Source organism: Hypomesus transpacificus, unplaced genomic scaffold (assembly GCF_021917145.1).
Source record: "Hypomesus transpacificus isolate Combined female unplaced genomic scaffold, fHypTra1 scaffold_30, whole genome shotgun sequence".
Lineage (NCBI taxonomy): Eukaryota > Metazoa > Chordata > Actinopteri > Osmeriformes > Osmeridae > Hypomesus > Hypomesus transpacificus.
Window position 1 is genome coordinate 3,222,357 of NW_025813826.1, and position 17,978 is coordinate 3,240,334.

Consider the following 17,978-nt stretch of genomic DNA (forward strand, 5'->3'; position numbering starts at 1 on the left):
AAGTTACAAATAAATACAAAAAAAGCCTGATGACTAGACTTTAAACGTTCTCGTTTTTTGCTGGTGTGAATAACAGCTTGGTGCCACTGGCCAACACCACACCCAAGCTGTTTACCCCACAACAAGGAGAGTGCTGAAAGCCTTTTGTGCAACACTTTATATCACATACCGACCATATCAAAACCATAACACAACTGAAGTTGATGGCACAGTCCGTTTATGTCGCACTTGTCCAAACTGGGAGATGTTTTTGTCGCACAAGGAGATGTGTTTGTTTATGAGGGCTAGGTCAATCATGCTCTCTTCGTTTTATCCTTCAATCATCAGAGGAAGGGAGACAGTTGGGTATCCGACGAATCGAGTAAATGAAGAGATGAGTCCATTCAGGTCGCCTGTGACGTCAGCGTTTCGCATGTGATGGTGCAGCTGAAGAGTTCCAAGGCACAGAACCTACAGGAGAAGCTCACAGGATAAGTCCATGGTGCAGAACCTCCCCAGATGTAATGGTCAGACACGCTGTGGGATAAACATGGGAGTCAGATGGCTGAGCGGTGAGGGAGTCGGACTAGTAATCAGAAGGTTGCCGGATCCCCTCCCTTCCTCTCTCCTTTCCTCTCCTCTCCTCCTACTTTACCCTTCGCTCTCCTCCTCGCCCCTCCCCTCCTCCCCTTTACTCCTCTCTCCTCCCTTCCCTTCCTTCCTTCCTGCCTTCCTTCCATCCTCTCTCCTCTTCCCTCTCCTCCTCGCCCCTCCCCTCTGCTCATGTTTACACTTGGCAAAGAGAGTAGCAAGTGCAAACATTTCTCCCCAGGTGTGTCTCTGTGTGCGTCTGTGTGTGCATTTGTGTGTGTGTGTGTGGTAACTATGGAAGCACAACTGCAGCCAGACAGAGCAAGTGTCAGCCGACAAGTGTCCCCCCCCATCCACTAATCACACACAATACCATCTACCAGTCGACAGACAGCAGGCACACGTTAGACCCTCAGGAACTGGTTTAACTGGCGTAACCAACCACAACATCACACGCACACACACACACACACACGCACACACACTCCACCTCCGCTGGTTCCCCCTGTTTGTTGCTGTTGGCAGCCTCTGTAAGGAAACAAATGGAGGAATTCCATGTCATTAATTGTCTTAATGGGATCGGCCACCAGGCGTTAGCACCACTGTTGTTTGATGAAAAGCGACCCCTGGGATTTGATTGGCGAAGCAGATACATTCCCCAGAGCATCCTCTGACATGATGCAGACACAACATACACCGCAATCCTTCATTCCTTCACGGTTTTCTTCAACAACGTTTCAAGACAAAATTGGAAAGCTCGATGTCAAACACCAACATAGATAGCCCCATGAAAACAGGCCATCTCTTGTAACACAGAGCCATCTTTGGCTTTCAGGGTCCATTTACGGGAGGACCATTATCAGTGGACTGGGAGTCTCCCATCTCCTGTATTGTTGACACAGCTGCTGTTCATCGGGAGTCCAGGATACACCATGCAGCCAGCCACCCTCTCTAGGGACTGTGGAAAATATCTGTCAGCTGGTGTCTGTAAACTCTTAGAGGGGGCATTGGAGTGAAGACGTGGGGTATGGGCGGGTGTAAACACCAAACTCCTGTGACATGTCGCAAAGACTATATGTAGCCGACAGAGGTCACACCCCTTGTGTTGCTTCAGCCAGGTGTGTGGGTCTGGTGTGGTGTAACTCCTGTGTGTGTGTGTGTGTGTGTGGGGGGGGGGGGAGTAGGGGGGGTTGGGGGGGGGGGGGGCTGTCCAACTGCCAACGCCTCAGGGGTGCTTGTGGGGACGGGTTGTTCTGGAGTAATCCCTGGTTTCCTTTTGACAGGTGTGAGATTGGAGCAGTCACACTGAATTGGAAAACACACAACAAAATGATGCAAGCTTTGACACCCCCACAGAAGGACTGTGGCTGTGTTGTGTCTCCTCACTGTCTCCCAGGCTGTGTGGGTTGAAGAGAGATCTCACCACAAATAGTCTGTCTCTTTAATGTCTCTATCCTGGTAAGTCTCTCAAGCTCATTCGAGGTGCTGGTGCTGGAATCGTCCGGAAGCAGCTGTGCTTTGTCAAGTTCAGACGAGAAGACAAGAGAAGGAAGAATGAGATTTCCTCTCCAGTGTGCTGCCTATACTCCAGTATTCACCAATGATCATTTAAATACTGTTTGTTCGAACATGGGATTTGTATTAACCTGGATCCACCATTGTCTCTTGAAGAAGGCAACAATGCTGCTTTTGTGAATCTTTATTTGGTGCAATTTAAAAAAAAGAACAATTTAAAATAGGAATGCTTGAACATTCTTTTTTACTTAAACCATGTGCAGGTCAAAACAGTATTTTCCTCATCTGACGTTATTTCCTGTTTTTCAGGTGACGCTTCAGCCAAATCATCTTATCCAACCCACTGCTGTTACTCAAGTACATTTCATCCAGGAAGTCCTCTCTGCTCTTAATCTGTTGTCATTTCCTCACCTCCTTTTTGTCGTTTCCAAGACAAACCCTCCCTTCTTGATTCTCAGTCTATTCCCAGAACTCCACCTATCTTATCGGGGGGCGGCGGGGGGGGGGGGGGGGGGGGTGGGGTAGATTGGAGTGTTTATTTGCAATTCATCTGGGGCTTTGGAGGAGACCTCAAAGTGGCCTTGCAGATCTTCAAACACAGATCTCCCAAGACTGTGTCCGACTGTCATGTCCGCCGTGGAGATCCGCCACTCGCGCGGCTACAAAGCCCCCCTGTGTCAGCGGCAGATGTGCGAGTGCTCACGGGCTTAAATCTGTTTAGAGTGGGGATCCCACCCGGATCCGTCTCTTCCACCCTGGCGCGGCGGCAGGACTGCCGTAAGACAGTGCATTAAAGAGATAAAGGCCTCTCCACGCGGCTGCCTCCTGCTGACAGCTCTCCTTCAGACCGAGAAGGTTCTGGAGGGACCTGAAGGGGAGAGAGGCTTCCTCCTTCGCTCTCTCTCTCTCTCTCTCTTTCGCTCTCCTTCCTTCTTTTTTTTATTGCTCTCTCTTTGTCTCTCTCTCTCTCTTTCTCTCTCTTTCGCTCTCTCTTTTTTTATATATTGCTCTCTCTTTGTCTCTCTCTCTCTCTCTTTCTCTCTCTTTCGCTCTCTTTCGCTCTCTCTTTTTTTTATATTGCTCTCTCTTTGTCTCTCTCTCTCTCTCTCTCAGTTTTTTACTCTTTTTTGCGCAATGACCCTTTTCAATAAGTTCACCAAACGTCTAAATCTTCCAGGGTATTATTCCGTCTTTGGTTGGACCATTTTAACTTTTCTCTTGCTCCCAGACCCCTAAAAAAGCTAACATGAGTAATATTCTGACGGGGCGCTCGGTGGCTCGGCTTTTCAACGAGTGGGAAACGACTCCTGCCCTTGCTCCGTGAGGTGACCTGAGTGGACATGACAGCAGGGGCCGTCTGGGTCTCCCGAGGGAGGTCGAGAAGAGGGGGGCGAGCGCGGACGTCACATCCTAGTAGCAGGCAGCCGAAGACGCAGCCAGCCTGGGCTCCAGACTCCCAGGACTCCCTCCTCTGGCCTGCTACACATCTCCCCCCTCCCCCCACATCCCCTCGCGGCTGCCTTCTAATCCGTGATTGGATGTCAACGCAAACACTGGAGACCATTTCCCCTGATGGCCCCTAGGGGCTGAGGTGATAATTGTCCTTTCATCTGGGAATCCCGGCAGCTGCTACCAGGCTGTCGGACTCGCCGTTTGCTGAATCTGCGTTTGTCAAATAGCATGTAGTCCTCCGGAGCTCAAAGGTTGTTTCCGCACAGATCGACATGCAACATTTGTCTGTGCGTGTCGAAGGGTTTTGTGTAAAGAGTTGTGTCATTTGTGTGTGTGAAGTTTGACCTGATGAGAGGTCAAGAGAAAGGGGAAGACATGACAAATAGAGAAAAAGAAAGAAAGAAAGACAGACAGACAGAAAGACAGAAAGACAGAAAGACAGAAAGACAGAAAGACAGAAAGACAGAAAGACAGAAAGACAGAAAGAATGAAAAAATGAAAGATAAAAAGAAAGAAAGAAAGAAAAAAAAGAAAGAAAAAATGAAAGAAAGAAAGAGAAATGAACCTGGTATGTAACCCTAACCCCTCAGAGGAGGCAGCTGGGAGACTGGCGGTCGTTCAGTCCCCAACAAGCTGCCCTCTCCCTGACATCCTGTCTCCTTCCACAACCCCAATTATCCAGGCCCTCCCTTCTCCCTGCACTCTCCCCCGAAAGAGAGGCTGAACAGGACTGTCCTGGACTGGACACAAGCGTGGTGGCTCGTTGCGCTGAAGACGTCAGTTGTAGAAGAGCCTATACGCACACAGTTGGCCTCCACAATGAGGTCTTTGTTATAACCCTGCCGGCCAGACTGGCGGGTACATGGACCGCCGTGTTGGTGGCTCGTCGATGAGGGAGCTGGCCCCGGCTCATGTCCACACGGTCGGCCAGCCCAGAGCCGACACAGAGAGAGCTGGGAGGGGGAGCTGGTGAGGTGAGGGGAGGGGCGGAGGAACGTCCCTGTCTGAGCGGCACATGGCTCAGCTGTGCGAATCCCACGGCTGATTAATCTCCAGACCTCCTCTTAGGGCTCGGAGCCGACGCGCTGCACACGTCCATGCAGCATGGCTTGTGTCTCGCCGGGCCTGATTCTTTGGTGGGATCTTTGAAACGTTCGCAGATTGCCCAACGGACGCTTGTTGACACTTGCGTTCTTCGACTTCTGTTATGCAAAGTTGGTCCCTGTGCTCTGTTTACCGTTTCAATAATAAACATGTTCGTGGCTAAATTCTCCAGCTGCCTGATGATATCTTGAGTCTCTACAGTTTGAGTTATGTTTTCCCTAACCTGTTAGGGAATTTTGTGTTTGTTTTTTCTTTCAGCCAGGTACAATGAACACCAAACACAGGACACATAGCTTCAATTTGATGGACAGCACAATGGCACCCAGTCAGTTGTCACCAATTCAATAGTCCTTTGAAAAGTTCTTTTTATGGGAATGTATAACTGTAAACACAATGTCTATTGTTGTCTCTGTCGAGCTGAGCTGTAAAGGAGAGAGACAGACAGAGAGACACACACACACACACACACACACAGATCGTGAGATATACAAAATGAGAAACTGAAAGATAGCAACAAAGAGAGGGATATACAACAGAGTACGAGAGAGATATCAGGCAAGGTAGCGAAACAACCAACAACTATTTCCTTCTGGTCGTTCCGTGGAGGAGGGTCCCTTCCTCCTTGTCCCAAAGAAAAAAAAGAAGAAAAAAAACTATGGTTAGCTGAGATATGGAATCACGACGACCGCTGTCAGGTCAGTGAAATGAGACACGGAAAGTCTGGTACTTTCTTAAGTACTGGTCATCTTTATCAGAGCAGTGATCTGAATGAGAGCAGTTTTTTGGATGAAGACGGTCATGCGGATCAGATCAGAGGAACAGGGAGCGGTGTCTAGTACTAGAAGCACCACAGTGAGCTGTTTACTGTGGAATTGCCTCCATTTGTCAAACATCTTCCTGTAGCGACATCACTTCCCTTCTGGACTGCTGGGAATAGGTGGCTGTTTCCTGTTGCAGAGCCAGAGCCCTTTTGGTGTCCCCCTCTGTTCCAGCAGTGTGTGTGTGGAAGGTAGAGACAGGGAGTGTCAACATGTAGTTGAAAAAACTTTTTCAACTTTTGTCAACTTTGTACACTTTTTACGACCATTTTGTTTTTTGTTATTGTTCAACTTAGGTCTTAGTCAACTTTCTGTGGTGCTCTAGCTGAAATGTTGGCCTCAGGCTAAATGCCAGCCAGCCATCTATTCACACACCACTACTAAACAGCATTTGCAATGGAAAGCTAATTCTTCCCTTTCGTTCTATCACCCAACACACAATTACTCTATTTTACTATGCAGTTTATATAAACAAACACGCATAATTATACACACACAGATTATACACAAACACTATGTAAATACACCCAAACACACAGGCATTTGTCATTCCATTGTACAAACACATTCAAGGTAACAAAACATAAACAAACTGGAACACACAAAAGTTTCATATAAACTGTTATTTACTGAAAGTCCAAATATCATTATGAGGATGGCAAATCTGATAAAGAGAGAGAGAGAGACAGAGAAAGAAAGACAGAGAGAGAGAGAGACCTCCATTGTGGTGTCAAAGCCGTGTCGCTTCCCCTGAGTCTTGGACTTAATTCCCATGACTAGGTTCCAGATATTTACCCACAATTCCCCGGGACGTGGAGCCAGTCTGTTCCTGGTGTTTAGTACTGTTCTGCCTCCCAGTGTCTCTTCACGACAGCCTATCATGGCCAGCAGACCAGGCAGCACTGAGACGTCTACACCAACGAAGAAATATTCCAGAAAACCAACAAACTGATGAAAAAGATGTTTGAAGCTAAGACGTATTTCAACTTTCAGACATAATATAGACTGGAGAAATTGTATATAAATCAACACCGTTGAAATATTTCTTATTGTAAATCAGCTCATAATACCTCATATAGGCTTCCTCTTTTCAGGATCATGTCCTAAACCTTACGAGACACACTCGTGAACTTAGTAATTATGTATTCTACATTCTTAGTTTGGGAACTCTTGAAGGATAAGTGATTTATATTTGTGAAAGGATCACAAGTATAACCAGTTGTGACACACTGAGAGATGAATGTGTACAGAGTTTATTTATGGGATGTTATTTAATGGAAAGTTCCAGTCCTGGCTAAATCACCCTGGGAACAGACCAAGCCCAGGACCTTTGAGTCACTGCTCAGACATGGGGACAGATCCTGGTGCTGTGGACCTACAGCACAGGTTTAAAGAGGGAGGGAGGGAGGGAGGGAGGGAGGGAGGGAGGGAGGGAGGGAGGGAGGGAGGGAGGGAGGGAGGGAGGGAGGGAGGGAGGGAGAGAGGGAGGGAGGGAGGGTAAGTGAGAAAGAGCGAGTGTGTGGCTGAGAAGGGGAGGAAGAGACCCAGGAGGAATGGAAGTCTCGGACGACTCGGAGAAAAAAGACACAACGTTCCCAACATAAACTCCCAATTACCACTACTACACGACTCTGCGTTATCTATTGGAAATTGAAATGTTCTTCATAAAATGTGCCTTTCAGATTAGCCCCAAGTAAAGATTTCAGCCTTGAAAGATGTCTACAATTCACTTTGTTCCTGTTTTCTCCTTGCTCTACTGTAATGCACAGATATATTTAGACAATGCTATACAACAAGGTGATTATTATTGCTCGTGAAAGTAAATCAATTGTGCCCCACTGGCATCATGGTAAGGGGATAACAGACCTCGGAAGGATTCAAACGGTGAAAGTACGGCCGTAGTACTACAGTAATTACTGCCTGCGAGAGTACACCTGTAATATGACGCCAACTGCGTTGCCTTAACCTTCTCTCACATTACAGAATTTAAAATCCGATTTCCGCCACTGATTCCCCACCAGCAAACCTCAACCTTGAGACCTAGGGAGGGGAAGAGGGGGGTGGGCGAGGGTGGGGGATGGGGATGGTATCAGGCTGCTGATAGGACATGGAGCCATGGAGCTGAATACAACAACCCCCCCCCCCCCTCCTCCCTCTCCCCCCATCCCCCAAACAAAAGAGGGAAGTGCACGATGTGACTGACTCTGGGGGGGGGGGACTTCCTGTTTGTGATTACTGTATGTGCTCGAAAAACAGGAGGAGGCGGGGCTGGCCAGCAGTGGAAACACCTCCCGTGGTGAAAGAACACATGCTGGGCTGGGGGGGGGGGGGGTGACAAGGCCTGCCGCTCCGCATCCAGCTCCTGGTCGTCTCTATTTAGGGTGCAACAATACTGGGAAGCAGCTGGGCCCCAACGTGAAGGTGACAAGGCGAGATGCTCACATGGCCAACGGCACGTCAACGAACCGTTAACTTGTTGACATGATGTGGGGGGAGGGGATGTGGAGCACCGCGGGGAGGCTTGGGTTTTTCCTCCGTGCTGTTGTCCGTGAGCACGTTTGTCTAACAGTCGTCTGCTTTTCATGTATATCCCAGTCATCGTTAACAAAGCTTTTCAGTGAAAGAAGTGCATTAGCAGTGAGCGTCTCCTCCTCTCCTGTCCTGCACCAGTAGAACTCCTGTCCTGCACCAGTAGAACTCCTGTCCTGCACCAGTAGAACTCCTGTCCTGCACCAGTAACACTCCTGTCCTGCACCAGTAGAACTCCTGTCCTGCACCAGTAACACTCTCCTGTCCTGCACCAGTGACTCTACTGTCCTGCACCAGTAACACTCCTGTCCTGCACCAGTAACACTCCTGTCCTGCACCAGTAGAACTCCTGTCCTGCACCAGTAAAACTCCTGTCCTGCACCAGTAGAACTCCTGTCCTGCACCAGTAACACTCTCCTGTCCTGCACCAGTAACACTCCTGTCCTGCACCAGTAGAACTCCTGTCCTGCACCAGTAACACTCTCCTGTCCTGCACCAGTAACACTCCTGTGCTGCACCAGTGACTCTACTGTCCTGCACCAGTAGAACTCCTGTCCTGCACCAGTAACATTCTCCTGTCCTGCACCAGTGACACTCCTGTCCTGCACCAGTAACACTCTCCTGTCCTGCACCAGTAGAACTCCTGTCCTGCACCAGTAACACTCTCCTGTCCTGCACCAGTGACACTCTCCTGTCCTGCACCAGCGACACTCTCCTGTCCTGCACCATTACATTTACATTTAGTCATTTAGTCATTTAGCAGATGCTCTTATCCAGAGCGACTTACAGTAAGTGCAGGGACATTCCTCCCGAGGCAAGTTGGGTGAAGTGCCTTGCCCAAGGACACAATGTCATTTTGCATGGCAGGGAATCGAACTGGCAACCCTCTCATTAATAGCCCGATTCCCTAACTGCTCAGCCATCTGACCCCCTGCACCAGTAGAACTCCTGTCCTGCACCAGTAGAACTCCTGTCCTGCACCAGTAACACTGTCCTGTCCTGCACCAGTAACACTCTCCTGTCCTGCACCAGTAACACTGTCCTGTCCTGCACCAGTAGAACTCCTGTCCTGCACCAGTAACACTCCTGTCCTGCACCAGTAGAACTCCTGTCCTGCACCAGTAACACTCCTGTCCTGCACCAGTAACACTCCTGTCCTGCACCAGTGACACTCTCCTGTCGTTGATACTTCAGGGAAAGCCCAGGTGTCCAGACCTCCCCAGTGTGTCCTTCCTCCCCTCCTGCATCCACTGTAAGGAACACGGGTCTGCCATTCAGAAGAACAATATGGCAAGTTCGGATGCATAAATCTGAGGGTGAAACACTCAGGAAATAATCAGACTGCTGAACAATGGGCTGTTCTGCCTATTCTCATGTATGTTTCACATCCCCTGGGGCAGATATTGTGAAGTATTGTCTCAGTAGTGGATGTGACGGACACTTCCTCAGTTTTGGGGTGACTTAGTTTAGTACCAGACATGACCTTGAGTTTAACAAGAGGCGCTTTGCATTTGAGAAAAGAATAGACTGCAAACAGAGAGGGTGGTCAATGATTGATTCATTTGGTTTGTTTCCTCAGATTTCCTGATGAATTCAGTTCATACAAGTTCATGGGGCGGGAAACAGGTTGTATTTTTTTGTAAAAGGAGCTTTAATAAAACCATGTTTGAACATTTGTTAAGTCATCATTTAAAAGTTCTGAAGACTAGTTTTTTCTATATCGTTTCCACTGTCATGTTATGAAACTTATGAAATGTTTGGAATTTGATCTTTTGAACGATAACTTAAGGTTAGCCTACCTGTTATTCACTCCTGGAAATTACAACAAGCCCTACTGATGTCTTAGATAGGGGATGTCCCTATAGATTTATATAGTGTCTAGGAGTCCCCCAGCCTTCCCTCGTTTTCGTTTTTGTGCATTCGCCAAACTAGCGAATGCACGTTAGCCATTTTAGCTCGAACTATCGCTGAGTTGCGAAGCAGGCTCACAAAGCCATTGTCTGGTGCACGTCCTCCCAGCCCATCACAGTCTTCATTATCTCTTCTGATCTCCAACTCTTCTATACATTCTGTCTTCCTCCAACATTGGTTCCGAGCCCATTCCCATGCTCGCCGGTGGATATCAACCTGCAGCAACAACACATGCCGACCCATGGATATAGTAAACATGAGGGCCTCGAGGTAGTCTGAACTACAAGCTGAGACAACAATATAATTCTGAAAATGTCATAACAATGCAGAAAATTGATCTCAATGCGAGGGGAAAACATTGAAAACATGATAGATCTTATTGGTGGCTTGTTTTAATAAGGAGTCATTCCTGTAGCTTTGTGGGTACTATGGTGGGTGCAAAAACCACTCGACGCAATTGAAGTTCAATGCAGCAAAACTCTGCAGTGCATGTGTGATGGGTTTGAGTCCCACACTCGCCTTAATGTAACTTTGGTTACAAGCAGGGGCGCTGTTATACATAAAACTCTACTGGGGCACAGGCCCCTATTCATATCCCTTTTTTTTCTTCCAAGCGTGCTGCGCACGATGCACTACTCGGCTATAGAAACTCCCCTTGCTTAACCCACTGTACAACAGTTCAGGGACGCAAGTTTGATATCAGCTTTGGCAGGGACATTAATACTTACTAGCGCACACATTTTTTTTCGCATTCATTTAACGCAAACACCGTTTTTTGGAGCTTGTAATATTGTTTTTATGTTTTAGTCAAAATAAGATGATCGGTAGGCCTATAATTTAGAAACGTTCTGTAGTTTTGTAATGTTTTCTTAGCCTACCTCAATTCTGACTTGTGTGCGTGCTGCAGTGGCTATTTGGCAAGCTCAGAAGAGCGGGCTGAAATGAAATTCTGGTGCATTGGTTTGTGTTTTGGGTTAAACTGCTTTGATTTTACAAGCGTTGATTGGGATACTGCATACATTTTTTTCTGGGATTATCAATCTAAATGAATGCACTGACTAATAAAGTAAATTGTTAAAACTCAAACTTTAGATTTTACTGGGCCACAGCAGAATTATACTGGGGCATGTGCCCCAGTAAAAAGGACGCCCCTGATGTTACAAGTGTCTGCTAAATGAATAGGCCTTACTGTAAATTGAAGTCAGTTATGGACTCTTAACAAAGCTTAATCAGCCCACAAACGAAAGTTTATTTGATGAAATATTATGTGTCAACATGTCATTTCATGGGATGTTAAGCTCAATTTCCGTTGCTTCAGCATGGTCACAGAAAACTCACTTTGAGTTGCTGTCACAGCAGTTGCTTATCGGAAAAACTATCAGTTCCCTTGCCCACACCAAAGATGTTTCATCTATTTTCAATTCAGCCATGCATTAAAAGAAAAAGACTACCTACATGTGCTAACAGGGAGTGTAAACAAACAAACAAACCCCCAAAATATATAATAATAACCGTGAATAGAACGTCAGCAGCTTGATTTGAATTTGAACATTGAGCAGAACACGTAGAGGGTTGATTATCTTACAAGTTTCAAACAAATCCAAACAAAAGGGTTTATTTTGGGTTTACAGGAGGCGTAAGTTTCCCACCTCTGAAACTTTTGTATGGATCATCAAATAGGCTAGGCTACTTTGTCGTGAGAAAGGCCCACTGGCGCGGAAAAAATAACGCCCCTAGATGCAGACCATGGAATGGAGAACTACCCAAAGTGTCCCTCAAGACATTTACAACTAGGAACCTGGAGTGACAGTACCTAATGGACGGAGTTTACACTGTGATACGCTGCACACCCTTACTTTTCGGAGCTATATGAGGATGCATTTGACCTTTTTTAACCTGCCGGAGTTCAAATAAAACGTATGATCTATGTTAACGCTACTATACAACAGCATTAAATCAGAAGAGAAGGAATGCATCTTTTCTTTGTGAAACTAACTTTCCTGGTATCGTTTATCGCTCTAACTCGAGGTGAGTGGATAACCATTCTGTTGTTGATTCGATTGCCGCTGTAAAAGCGAAAGTTTAAAATGTGATGCGCAAATGAAAAAGGCAAATTAAATATTAAAGCGAAGTCTGTCGGCTACATTTAGCTATCGCAAGTCTCCAGTTTTGCACAGGCTAGTAAACTGAAAGCAGTGTCTTAACGCACTTGTTGCACTGAAGTCTCGATTCAGACACAGTGGGCTATCAGATAAGTGGGAGATCACAATTTGTTTAGGTTATTTGTAGCGGAATTCTTTGTTACAGAGCAAACGTTGGTCCTAAATATGTTTTCTCCACGTTTTTTTAACGTTTGTGTCTACAGTCATTGGAACACTATTATGTTATCTCTTTGGTAAACTATTAGCTTTGAGCACGCCTTTGGGTGATATTTATAACGTTGCTGCAGACTTACTCCTGCTCATTCACAATTTATGACTAACAAAAACAGCTCCTGGGGGAAGCAATATTTGCACGCCTTGGGATATTCCTCACCATGTAGCTGGCGAGCGCACAGGCTCGCACCAGTGCTCGAGCTTGCGCGGCACCGGGGCACTCTGCCTGGAACTCACACGAGTATGTTTAAACGCGTTCAGTAAGGTAGCCCACCTCAGGGTCACGTATAGCATTGATATGTCATTGCTCAAAAAAGTACATTCTTTAGAACAGTCGTGAAAAGCGTCTGCTGGTGCGCTGTCAAATCCTTTAAAGTCCTTAAAATCGTTCTGTAATATATATATTTTTTTCTCCCACGAAATGATATAAATGTGAGTAACTTCTCGTAGCCTTATTCACCCTTCCTTGACCCAGTGTATTGAACCAACAGGCCAGTTAAATGAATTGAAAAGTCAGTTAAATGAATTGAAAAGTCAAATGGAAATGTGGAATGTGATGTGTTTATAAAGTGTTTATGCTGTGTGCTCGCAGGCCTGCGATGCTCTACACCCACAGAGTCGTGTTTGAACCAGGGGAGGTGCGAAACCGCAGCAGATGGAAACGGAGAGTGCAAGTGAGTACAGAGCAGAGGAATGTCACGGCTGAGACCTCTGAATACAATGCTCTGGAGGTGACATGTCCAGCCAGTGAGGTTCCCCATCGGGGTTTGTGGCTCCGTACAGAGCACCTCAGGAAGTATGAGGGGTCTATCTCACTTCACCTATTGGCACGTCTACTGCTAGGCACCAACACTGGTCTAACCCTAACCCCCCCACCCCCACCTCAACCAGAAATGTGTGGGGACAGGGATGAGGGTGGCTTTGGGGTCACTGTGTGTGTGTGTGGAGGGGGGGGGGTGCAGAGTGTGTTTTTTATGTGTGCATGCACTTGCGAGTGTGTGTGCGAATGCCAGTCCTCAGAGTTGACACTCAACAACCTCCTAGTCTCCCAGACACTCAGAGCCCTAAATCTTGTCTCTCTTTTCTTTCACGGGGCGACAGCTGGGATTTGCCAGAAGCTCTGCGACTATTGTTCTCTCCTTCGATTAATTCTGTGTGACTAATCTGGGCGAGGCTTCCCAACCAGGCTGCAGTCCCTGCCTCTCCCCTCTCCCCTCCTCCCCCGTTTTGTCCCCCTGAATGGCTTTTCTCTCTCTGGGTCTGCCATTAAACTGACAGATGGCAGCAGTGTGTTCAGCTCTGGACGTTTTCATAATGGAATTCTGATAGCCTGGGCTTTGAGCTGAAGGAAGTTGAAACATGTTAGCAAGATTTTTCAGAGTTGTTCACTCGCTCCCTGTTTTTCTTTTTCCTTCTCGGAGTCAGTTTGTATGTACAGCAGACAAGCCTTCTTCTAATCCCAGGAGTCTAATTTCCTCCGTTTCCCAGGAGAGCATACATACCAGAGCATCGTCTCAGTGTCTGAATGTGAAAGACGGTGTCTTACCTCTTCCCGACCCCTAGGGGCACTGTGTGTGTTTGTGTGTGTGTCCAGGATCAGGTCCTCTAGCGCCTCACTGATGAACGCACTCTCAGCCATCTTGGGTCTGGGCCACATTTTACCCCTGGCTGTGTTTGGCACCCCATCCTGGTTGTCCACAAAGCCGCTGTTGTGCCTCTCACTGTCCCCCTAGACGCGTCACGTTAAACAGAGCGCTTGGGCGGAGTGGCTGCGTGCCACTGGAGAGAAGCTTCTGGGGCCTGTCTCTTGAACACAGATGTCTGCTGCCACGAGGAGTGGACAGGAGGAGTTGGGAGCTGGTGGTGTCGATGTGTCATCGAGAGAAGTTGCTATGGTTTCTTTTGACGTGGACAATGTTCAAACCGTAAACATGGCGACGAGGGAGTCTGCTGGAGGGTTAGGGTTAGCAGGGCATACTGTCAGGTGAATCCAGACACATTGGAGCTACACAGCAAAGTAACTGTAGCTCCGTACAGTAGCAATAACAGCCGGTAGCTCTTAATCCACAGTATGCCTTTACCCTGAATCGAGAATGAGAATAGAGCATGAGAGGTTTGTATTCAGGTCAAGTCCACTCCGTTGGTGAAGACGGCATACAGTCACTGCTGACAAGAATTCGACTTTACATTCCGTGCCCCCCAATATCATTCTCATATCTGGACTCCTGAGTTAAGACTGGCAGATGAGAGGAGTGTTTATCTCCGGACACTTGAAGGAGTTCTCTCATCTCACTGGTGAACACTAACAGGCCAGAGTTCAGAGTCGGCCGAACCTGTGTTGTTCTGTACCAAACAACACACTCTTTGGGATGAGACGAAGGCCTGTTTTTCCTGTGAACAGAACCAAAATCCTGTAAACCTCGAACCTTATCTGTCTCGCTGTGGAGAGTAAAGTGTACTGGGTTTGTTGTGCCGTGATCCTAACTCAACAATAGCAGACTCCAGCCCTGTGTGTGCGTGTGTGTGTGTGTATATTTGGAACAGTTACTTCAGGCTGTGTGCTAGCACAGCTCTCCCACCGCCAAAAGCTGGTACGTAAAAATCCCATTTGGCGCTCGTGGACCATCCCCATCCACAGCTATCCACACGGATGAAAGCTGACCCCCGGTCCGAGACGCGAAACGAGTCAATGCCACCTCTGTTAGCTACGGACACACAAACCCATCTCGGATCTCCTCTTCCATTCAGACGCAGGAAGTGGGCTCCAAGGGGCGCCGCCGGGGGGGGAAAGGTGCTTCATCTGATCACATGACGGGGCTTTCATGAGCCGCGACCGGTGTCGGCTGATCCCGTCAGGGCTCTTACTGAGTGAGGTGTCTTGGATGTTGCAGGTTGTCAGTGATGGATTCTGATATGTAATCCGCAGGGTCGGCATCTGCCTAGACAAATCCCGTGAGTGCTGATTGGTTAGTATGTCCGATGGCCAAGTATGGGAACGTGTTCAGTGAGGGGGCTAGCCTACTTCTGGTTCAGAGGGTCCCTGTGCTAGTCTCAATGCCATTATATAACCTAGTATAAATACATGTTAATGTCAGTCTGTTTATTGGGCTTATGCAACCACACCTGGGTTTAATCTTCCGAATGAGGTGAGACAGTAGCTAGCGGTTTCAACTTACACAGGTCCTCAGCCACATGAAGCAGGAGAGTTAAAGTGGTTCTCAGCCTTGTAAAAGTACCCAGTAGCTCCAGTCGTTAGACCAGTTGTGACTTAATACCCGCCCCCGCCCCCCGGCTCCCCTACCATCCTCCTTCCTTCAGGCCCAGCTCTGGAGAGTCCCTTGGGGTGCCCGGCCTGGTTCCCATGGGCCCTTGTCAGTAATAGAACCAAATAAACAGGGTCGCTAATGAACACTACCAGATGTGGTCTGGAGGGGGTGGAGGTCAGCCCTCGTGTATGTGATTAGAGGCAGGCAGTGGGGACACAGCCAAGACCCTAAGGGTTCACTTTGAAACAGATCAGACATGAGTTGGGGGAGACTTACCCCAAGAACCCAGAGTCACCGAGCAAACTGCAGGAAATGAGAAAAGGGAGGGGAAGGAGGAGGAAGGGAGGCGAAGGGGAGAGAAGGAAGAGAGGTGGAGGGGAGAGGTGAAGGAGGAGAATGAAAAGGACAGTTATTTGTCTAAGGGAACCCCTTGCCAAGTAAAAGAGATGACTGTCAGTCTTTTCTCATTGAGCGTGCGCTGAAGTTGACTGTGTGCAAATAACCAGGCCTGCATGAACACGTGGAGGGAAATGAAGAGAGGGCTTCCTGTGTTTGTCTTTCAGGTCTTGGTGTGAGATTGGGGGGCATTGTGAGAGGACGGGGGAGGCGGGGGCACCGAGTCGAAGCTGATGTGTTTGCAGAGCTCCATAGCGAGCAGCTGCTAGAAAGGTTCCATTCAGGGCTGAGGTTCAGGGGCTGAGGACAGGTGGAGGAGGCAGCAAACACCAACATTCCTCTCCCTTTGCCCTTTTTCTCTCTCCTTTCCTCCTTCTCCTCCTTTCTTTCTCCCCTCTTTCTCTCTCCTCCTCGTCTTTCTCTCTCCTCCTCTCCTCTTTTCTCCATTTATTTTTTCCGGTCCTCTAAACCACCATCACAGTTTCTGTCAGGTGATGTTTGGCTGTCCATCTTCTCTCCATCTTTCCCCCCCCCCCCCCCCCCCCCCCCCCAAAAAAAAAGAGCAGCACAAAGTTTCACCATCCTCAAGAAGCCTTTAAATGTGGACTTGTGTCATACTATCACGGACAATCCATAAATGTGTCATGCTAATCACTGACAATCCATAAACACCAGGAGGAGAAGAAGGGGAGGGATGTAGGAAGGTTCATGGAGGGGGGGGGGGGTGGTGAAAGGCCATTCCTGTAGAAGGTGGAAAACAAGTGAAAACCCCAACAGGGGGAGATCGAAGCCGCCAAAGTCAGAAAGGAATCTGTGAGAAGAGAGGGGAGAGAGGACGTCTGAGGTTGCCTAGCTAGCGTTCAGCCATACCCTAAATGGGGGGGGAGAAAGAACAATGGGCCCACTCATTCTTCAATCCCAGCCCCCCCCCTCAACAGCTCCAGTGCTATTCAGGGCCCCGGCATAGCCAGGCTGCCTCCATGCTCCTGGGCTGGGGGGGGGGGGTTGCTGGAGGGACGGGGGAGGGGGGGGATGGAGAGGGAGCAGCTGCTGGCCCTCATTAGCATGCTTGCACCTGCTCCCCGCGGCCCTGGCCTGGGTCTGGGCCCGGGCGGAGCCTGGGTGCACGTCTGAACCAGTGATGGTATTTGTCCTTTTGGTCTTTGGTAGCTGAGCAGGGACCCAACTCTCAATGACTCTCAATAGTATGACCATGGTAGTCTGTATTATGGTATGGATTGGCATGATGTTTTATAAAGCAAAAAAAAATTGGCATAATTGGCGTAATTGGCATAAACAAACACATTATTATTGATGTCGAATAAATACTGGAAAACGATTGATATTGAATAAACACTGAAATGTTGACATTAGGAACAGTCCTGGAGCCTAGCTATCTACAGCTTCATCATTTCAATCTTGGGAACACGGACGTGATGGAATTCCCCGCCCAGAGAGCCAAAGAGAGGTTACTGGACCCTTGACATAGCATCTCTGTCTCTCACTTCATCCCCTCTCGCGAGCTCTCTGGGGACCGAGCCGGTAACACTTTAGATCCAGGTGCTTGTGACAAATCAAATCAAATGTATTTGTATAGCCCTTTTTACACGCAAGCATAACACAGAGGGCTTCACATACGCCCATAGAACTGCCCCTGAACCAACCTAAACCATCAAGCGTTACTTCGCAGGTAATAAGGTCTTAAGAAGTTAACAAGTTGTATGAACACATATGGATGTCAACACTCATCCTAGCCCTGACCCTTACTAATACTATCGACACGTATACACCTATTCCTGTTAATAAGCATCTTATGAGATCCTTAATTCCTATTTCAGTAACGCTTATTGCAAGCACCTGGGTCCAAAGTGCTGCCCTCCAGTCTACGTGGAGATGAATACAGTGCTGTGAGGCGAAGGCCCATGACTTCAAAGCCTCCATAACTCGAGGGATAATTTCAATCTCTGGGTGAAGGAGTGGCTGAGAGCAAGGCTGTGAAGAGCTGACCAACGGTGCCGCAGACACGACATTTCAAGAAGCAG

At 48.0% G+C, this 17,978-nt stretch overlaps 1 protein-coding gene across 1 annotated transcript in view; it reads left to right on the forward strand.

The window, feature by feature from the left end:
- The first annotated feature begins 11,453 nt into the window (after positions 1-11,453).
- Positions 11,454-17,978, forward strand: part of LOC124463587 (neurogenic locus notch homolog protein 1-like) — a 31,456-nt gene continuing 24,931 nt past the window's right edge. The window contains 2 exon segments of the mRNA XM_047015348.1: positions 11,454-11,927; positions 12,867-12,948. Of these exon segments, the coding sequence (XP_046871304.1) occupies positions 11,870-11,927; positions 12,867-12,948 (140 nt within the window). The 5' untranslated portion in view covers positions 11,454-11,869.